Source organism: Euprymna scolopes, chromosome 8 (genome assembly GCF_053919585.1).
Source record: "Euprymna scolopes isolate OS-2025 chromosome 8, ASM5391958v1, whole genome shotgun sequence".
NCBI lineage: Eukaryota > Metazoa > Mollusca > Cephalopoda > Sepiida > Sepiolidae > Euprymna > Euprymna scolopes.
The window spans coordinates 86,759,233-86,767,687 of NC_136489.1; the positions used below are offsets into that span (position 1 = coordinate 86,759,233).

Sequence of the window (8,455 nt, forward strand, 5' to 3'; positions counted from 1 at the left end):
ACTGAGTAGGAGACCTGCTAGTGGGGATGTACGCTAGAAGTTGGAGTTTTGGGTTTACTCTTAATTTGCTTTTGAAAAGATTTTATGATTGAATGGGAGGATTTGAGAAAAGAAGTCAGCAGAGTTAATTAGAGCAGGTCAGAGAGGGGAGGTAAAGGAAAAAATAGAAAAAGTTTTTTTTCAGGCCATGAAAAGGTAATTTCGTTACAGTACCCACTAATATGATATCGTGAAGTCCCATCAGAAACTGTTGCATGCTCCAGAATCCATTCATCGAATGGCCATTCAGCAACCCCAGTACTTATCATATGCAGATAGGATGGCCTCCTTATGGGGTAACCCAACGTTCGGGTCCCTGATTATCAGGCGGATAACATCAGTCCAGTTAAAACATTTAACTCCAGCACTTTTATTAGTGACATGATCATAAAGATAGGAATAGAAAGAGAACAATTCCGGCACTTTAAGTGAATCTGCCCATCTAGTGTTCAGTCTTTTCTTCTTCCTTTGCCAAAAATATCGCGCATTCGAAACGAGTACTGAGGGAGAAATAACAAGAAGCGAGAGTTACTGGGGCTGTCGACAACGCATGAACAATGCGTTGTCTATACTTCATTAAAAAAAAAACAGCTACATATTGTACTTAATATAAGTTTAATAAGCCTCTTTTTTGAAAGAGAGCAACAATAAGTTCTCCAAACACTACCTGAAATAAGGAAAAGTAAAAACCGATTTCATGAATAACATAAAACTTTTTTCGATGCTTACTTGCCCGAAATATTTGGGACACAAAATATGTCCAGCGCGGTTACTTTAAAATGGCTGCCTTAGTTAAAAAATATTCTTTGCCCAATAGAAATGGCGTCTTTTCTCCATCCTTTATCGAGTTCAAATGCGTAAATTGATGATTAAGTTAATAGCAGCGTATATTCTGCTGTTGAGTATGACTTCTACTGAATGTGGACATCGCGGGTAGATTATTTGCCAGATTTATTATGAAGAAGGAAGTAATTATAGTTACGATCGTTTTGAATTAATCATTTGCGAGTTTCAATATATAAGTTTAAATCAAATGAATAGGCCAGACCGCCACAGTATAACTATATACAAGCGAGTTAATGTGCGGACTTTTTTTTAGTTAGAAAATCTCAAACAAAAATTTGGTACAGAAGTTAAATAAGAGAAGGGAAATATGCATGAAATATATAAATAAAACCTGTTTTTCCGGTTGTTACTTGCCCGAAATATTTGGTACACAAAAATGTAGTGTGGTTACTTTAAAGTGGCTGTATTCCCGTATGTTAAACACAATACCGCGGAGATACTTCCTTGCTGAATATAATATGATCCGTTTCAAGTCCAATGAAACTAAGTTCTTATATAGCTACCCTCTTAACTAATTAATTTATACCAATTTACACCAGTAATAATCATGACGGTGTTGCCTCACCGACCACCTGATATTTCTGAACCCTTATCATTTAGTGACGTTTGAACCTTGCCAAGTGATAACACTTCTTAATAAAAACACACTCCAGGGTTACACCGTGTAGGGACAACTAATGTGTATTAAAATACAGCCTGTCGTTTCTAATAACTTTTTAAATAAAAAAAACAGTTTTAGCGTAAAATTCATGTATACAAAGTCTACCTTAAATATGTTTCACAATTACTGGCGTTTACGAAGTCATATGAGAAAAAATGGCTGACTGATATTCCAGATGGAAGTTTTACATCATTTTATAAATTACTATTGAAACAAAGGGTCAGAGATTTTTATAGAAATCGCTCTAGACAAAGCATGAAGCCACTTTACTTAAGGAGCTAAAAATAAAAGCATAAATAACATACTACTTCAAATAAAAAAACTACTCAGCAGTAGGTAGTAGTTGCATAGATCTCAACTCAGAAAAGAGCAATTTTTCCTCTTTGCGATAAACATCGCTCATGGTATGCCAGAACTAAAAGAACAAAATACGGGAACGAGGTTGCTGAAAGTAAACCCAGGGTCTACTTCTTTTTATTCCCGTTTAATTATCATATTATCATATACATCAAATTTCAAATTTGGTTAGATTACAGCACTAGTAAAATCAAATAGATATGTATAATGTTAGCTAGTGTATATTATCTGAATGGCAATGACAGCGTTTAAACAACGTTCATAACAACTGCATAGAAGCAATTCCGTTAACATTAAATAGTGTCGTAAATTACTTACGCGTAAGTTAATGCAATAATTAGCAACGAAAATCACAATTGCGTCAAGTATTTGCGAAATATGAAGCCACAAAACGTCGATCGTCTTTCGTGATAATTTGTATTCGTGAAAAACACATTTACTTTTTGTTTTAGCTTGATGCGCTGTCGTTTTCTTACGCTATTGTAGTTCCAAAACTAATATGGCTTCTCTTGCAATGTTTTTCTTTAATTAATTTATCTACCAACGTGAAGTTCGTCGTTAAAACACGTATTGATTATACAGGAAAAAGTAAAAATTGCTATAATCTACAAATACAAACCAATTATGCAAGAGTTTGAAAAAAATCATGTTTGCATTATTTGGATTCATCGCACTACTGTTCTCATCCTAAGTGTCATTTTCTCAACGTTTCGTTCGATGCAACCCTCGACCTTCTTCAGATGTATCTTGTCGTGAATGTTTCTGTTGACTCAGGAATTTGGACGGAATTTCGAAGGCAACCCTTTATTTACTTCACATGGGTAGCATACTTTCGTTTCGTCAGCCATGTCTGAACAGAGGGATCCTTCTACCGCTCCAGAAGATATCTCACTACTAATGCAATTCTCTATCTATATAAAAGCCAAGTACGTCCAAGGATGGAATACTGTTGCCATATCTGGGCAGGAGCTGCTAAAAACAGCCTATCCTGCCTTGACAGAGTACAAAATAAACTTCGTGGCTTAGTGGGGGATGCCCTTTTCTCTACCCTGCAACCTCTCTCCCACAGAAGAGACGTTGTGAGCCTGTCCTTGTTTTATCGTTATTTCCATGGCAGATGCTCGTCTGAACTCCAATCTCTGGTCCCCCCTCGCCAATCTTTCACGAAAAACACCCGTCTAGCTGAATCCAGTGTCAAAAATTTTCCCCACTCTATATCTGTGCCTAAATCAAAACGTGGATTCCATGAACAAAGCTTCTTTCTTAGAACAGCACGCCTGTGGAACTCTGTTCCGTCTGCCTGCTTCCCTCCGGACTACAACTTGGATGTCTTCAAATCCAATGTTAACAAATTCCTTATGAACCGCCCCCTTAAGTAAGCACTGCAGTAAATCTCCTCACTAACGTGATGTACTTGCAATAACCCTTATCCCTGAGTGGCTTCCGGGCCTTGATAAGTTGTGATTACTGTGTAAAAAAAAAAAATGGTCATAAGTAATTCGCAATTGTATTTCTTAGGTCAGCTACACGGAGAATTAAACCTTCAACATTCAGGAGTATCACTTGATTTTTTTCAAGTCCCCGGACAGAAAAATTCCCGAGTTTGACAAGATACACACGAAAGTTGGGTGAACGAGTGCATGCTTCCATAGTGAATAAAATAAAAGGTTTCGTTCGAAATTCCGTACAGATTCCCGAGTTTAACTGACAGATTTCCCTCAACAAAGGACACCTAAAGAGGATCACATCTACCTAAACATTATAAAAATCGCACTCAAAATGTGTACAGTTGTCTAAAGGATACGTATTATCAATTCCCATCTAAAAAATCAAAACATATGATACTTGAATAGTTGTGATTTTAATATTAAAATTTGTCAGATGTCAAATTGATTTTAAAATATTTGATTAATAGTCATAAATAATGTTCTAAATATGTTTAACAAAAAGTAATTTCGGGATTTAAAATTTTAGCCAAATTCTCATTTATTAAAAAGTTGAAAGTTTTAAAATGTGCTTAAATCTAGAAATTTTATAGAAATTAAGATATTACAATAAGAAATGCATAGTTTGTTAACAATGTGGATATATAAATAATCTAATTGCAAAAATATGTCTAATAATTTAATTTTATTTTTAAAGTACACTTTAAATAGAATAAGTTGGTTACAAATGGCACTTAAAGCACTTTTTGGAATTAAAATTTTAACATTTTCGAAAGCATCTGATCGAATTTGTAACAAAACCAGTTTGTTAAATTTGTTAGATAATATTTTTACTACAGCTCATTATTAGCCATCAACAATGCAACGATAGAGCATATTAAAACGGATTTGTTGTCGATTAAATGATAAGTAATTAGAATTTAAAACTGATTAAAAAGCTTGCTGCATATCTGAATACCCTTTATGTAAAATTTCAAATGTTTAAGCACAAAATTGGCTGAATATTTTAGTAGAGACCGCAAAGATCAAATATTTTGAACTTTTACACCTTGGCAACCAAATTTTCGGCCAAAAACCGATTAAAAAGCTTGCCTTATGTCTGAATGCAGTTTATATATAATTTCAAATATTTAAACTTTTTTCCAACTTTAACCCCTTTAACATTTATTGTTTTGGGCTAACATCAAATAAAATAATTTTATCCATGTCCAAGTAATCAACATCTAAAATTGCAAGTGATTAGACCCAAAATTGACGGAGAAGTTTGGTAAAGTTTTCAAAGGTAAAATCATCGAATTTTGACCTCTTGACAGTCAAATCTCTGACCGAAAACCGATTAAAAAGATTTTCCCAAATCTTAATACCTCTTATGTCAAATCTCGAGTCTGTAGACTGAAAATTTACAGAGTAGTTTGGTAGGGAAATGTACACACACAGGCATACACACAATTTAACTTTTATAGATATATATATTATACTTCTCTCTGGAAAACTCAAATGCCTTTAATATGTCAAGAGCTATAGCAGTTGAAACAAGGAGTTAACTGATTCTATGCAATATTACTGCCAGCACTTCAGGAGACGAGATCCATATTTATTGTTCCTAAGTTGCTTTTGCTGAAGTAATTGGCAAAGTGTGTATTTAGCACAGGCTTAGAAAGCTTGCTCGTGAAGAAGAGGAAACTATGATGAGATGCAGAAAACCGATCAATAGTATTTTTATCTAGTGGACAACGACAATAAAAAGAATATACTTTTTAAGCAATACGTGAATGCATTTTAAGGATATCTGAACCAACAGCAAATTCATAAGCACAATAACTGATATGATATCAGGAGCACTTGCGTGGGAGCGAGGTGGTTGTGCTGTCAAAGTTAAAATCTGAGGTAAAGCTATTTGCGAAAAGTTATGTTTAGATACTGAGGAAACTAGTTCTGGGCTATCACTGGTCGTAGAAATGGAAGTTTTACATATGTTTAGTATGTTATCCCTTATTTTCCTAAGCCACAACATGTTTACCGTCGTTCATGATAATAGTGTTTGTGGTAAATACATTCATTTTGAGTGGTTGTCGTCGATCGATTTTTCGTAAAAAAAAAAAATATTTCTGCGGGTCATCAGCTGAGAAACCCCTGACGATTTTTTTCCGTTTTCCTCAAGAAATAAAAGTCAACGTATCCAAATTCATTCAGTTTTTATTTAGTCCATCAAATTTGCTAAGCATAATTTTCATAATATTAGTATAAGTATGAGCGTTACATGACACAAAAATTCAGAATTCACGGCATAAATCGGCGTTTCTTCAATTTCCATGTGTGGGCAGTTGCTTGGTTGTCTCTCTTTAGCGACCAGCAGTAATCCGCCATCATGACTGCGTCTCACCTCCCCTGGTATCTCTCCTCTATTTGGCGGATGTCCTGATGGAACCTTTCTCCCTGCTCGTCGCTCATCGCTCCAAGGTTTTTAGAAAACTTCTCTATCTGTGAGAACAGGAAGTGCATCTTTATACTCATCAAACACCCGAGTTTTTGGAAGGCCTCTATCATGCTGCTGATGAGTCTGGCGTGGTTTGCTGCCTTCGTGTTCCCCAGGAAGTTGTTCACCACCTGCACAAACGATTTCCACGCGGCGCACTCTAGGGTGTTCATGGAGTTTTGGAACTCTGTGTCCTTTATGAGCTGCCGTATATGTGGACCATCGAAAATGCCGGCCTTCAGCTTCTCAATGGTCAGTCAATGAAAGACTCGGCACAGGTAGTTGAAGCACTTCCCATCATGTCCAGAGCGTGAACTGTTTCATTAACCCAAGCTTCATGTGTAGTGTTGGGATCAATATCTTCTCCCGGTCAACAAGAGGTTAGTTTATGATGTTTCTCTCCTCAGATACTAACTGCTCTCACGCCGGTCACTCTTTCTTTACATAGTGCTGGGCTCTGTCTCGACTGTCCTACATACATATAAAGCATGGATACTTCGTGAACCCGGACTGCTGACCAAATAGAAATTTCACCATCTTTAAGTCAACGCAGATGATCCATTTGTACTGCTCATATTGGATTTTGTCGAGCACGTACTTCACTGCTTCATATTTCTCTTTGAGAGTTGTGGAGTGCGCAACAAGGATTGAAAGAGCGCTTGGAGCTGTCAATGGAGAGTCGCCAATCTCTCGGATCGTATTGAAGAGCGCCGAGTTTAACAAGAAAAATATCTAGGCAGTACACGAGGTCTTCCTTCTGGCAGAAGTAGGCCATGTAATCCTCATGCCTTCTACGAAAGAAAGTGATACGCGCGTCATTGCTAAGTAGATTTTTATCTTTGAGTCTGGAGGCCAACAGCTCGGAGGAAGTCTTCGACAAGCGGAGATCCCGAACCAGATCATTAAGCTCATATTGTGAAAAGAGCTGCGGACCATCTTGTGCTTCATATTCGAACTCTTCTTTATATCCTTGATCGTCTGTAGTGGTGGCCTCGTCGTCACTGTCGGGAAGCTGTGTGAAAGCTTGTACAGGAATTTCTTCGCAGTGAGCCACTGGACGGCGGGTAGATAGATGGTCGGGGTACTGGAGGCTGTGTCGATTCTTCCTGTTGATGCCAGTAGTATTGATGGCACAGAAGTAACAATCCGATGCATGGTCAAACGGCTCCCTCCAAACCATCGGAATCCCAAACTTCAGTGAAGTTTTCGCTCCCTTCGCCCACCGCCGGAGGTATTTCACGCACGTCTTGCGTACCATGTGTGGTGCCTATGACTTATCTTGGTCACCCAGCTTGACTTTAAAGTAAGCCACGTAGGCGCGCTTCACAAATATTGTGATGTTCTTCCTATCCCCTGACAGCGTGTATTCTCCGCAGATGTAGCAGAACACGTCAGGATTAGCCCTGCATGACCGTCGATCCGAAGCCATCATAATAAACTGAAAGAAAAAAAGAAAGATGCAGCTGAGTGTCAGACAATGAAATTTAGAATCAATTTGATTGGCTAGGGGTCAATTAAGTAAATTTTGAATTATATTTTATTTATATATTCCTATGGAATAATGGTGAGACAGGTATTGATTGATTGGTTTATTGTGGAATTCCTTTTGTTGTTCTAAAAACCCGATGAATTCGAAAAAGGAAAATAAACAAATATAAGCTGAATCCCCCGTTTACTGCTCTTTAAATACGCTCATACTGAAACATAGACGGTTAATAAATTAATTACTAAGATTTATAGCCACTGAATATGCCACAATTGTACTTAATTTAAGGCAAAGGCAATGAATGTTAAGGTAATGAGAATATGAGAGAGAATCTAAGAGGCAATATTGTCACTACGGAGTCCTTGGGAAGAATGACCCAAATTTGCTAAAGTATAACCCTCGTTAGCCTAAATTCACACAAAAATATATTAAATATTAAATAAATTCTATACATATTTATACACATAAATTTATGATAAACACAAATATATTAATTATTTATAATATTATTCGTGTCTGTGTATTGTAATTCGATATATTCTTCATGAAAACAATGATTGAAGTCAAAACCCTTGATATTAGCATATGTATAGCTCGTCAGGAAGGCCTATGGCTGTATCTCAAAAACTTGACCTGATAGAGCAAAATCAATGTGATATTCGGACTCAGAACACAAAAATCGGTCTAAATCAGCTGAGAAACCCCTGACGTTTTTTGGCTGTTACCCAGTGTTATAGAAAATACAAAAGATTCCACAGTAAGCAAAAGAAAAATAAAAGTAAAAAGATTCCCGAGAAACGCCAGGTTGATCCTTATAGTCTCTCTCTCTCTCTCTCTCTCTCTCTCTCTCTCTCTCTCTCTCTTTCTCTCTCTCTCAATATATACATAGATATATATATAGTAACTCACAGATAGACTCTTTCGCTGTATCAAAGCTCTTTAACGCGGCTAGACTTAGAACTACCTCAATCCATGATTGACACTCGAACGTCTGTATGTATATTTATCGAGAGATGTGATGCATGTCCATCTAGAAGAGAGGTTGCTTGTTATTACTGGAGTTAGTCTATCTCTTGTTTGTCCGTTCATTTTTCTACAAAAATCACGATAAAAACCGTATTGGAATATCTATAGTAATCTGTTCT

General features: G+C 36.7%; 1 protein-coding gene across 2 annotated transcripts in view; it reads right to left on the reverse strand.

The window, feature by feature from the left end:
- Positions 1-5,526: 5,526 nt before the first annotated feature.
- Positions 5,527-8,455, reverse strand: part of LOC145283624 (uncharacterized) — a 164,669-nt gene continuing 161,740 nt past the window's right edge. For both annotated transcript variants that reach the window (XM_080132573.1, XM_080132574.1), the window contains one exon: positions 5,527-7,262. In XM_080132573.1, the coding sequence (XP_079988699.1) occupies positions 6,432-7,082 (651 nt within the window). In that variant the 5' untranslated portion in view covers positions 7,083-7,262 and the 3' untranslated portion in view covers positions 5,527-6,431. The remainder of the gene's footprint in view (positions 7,263-8,455) is intronic.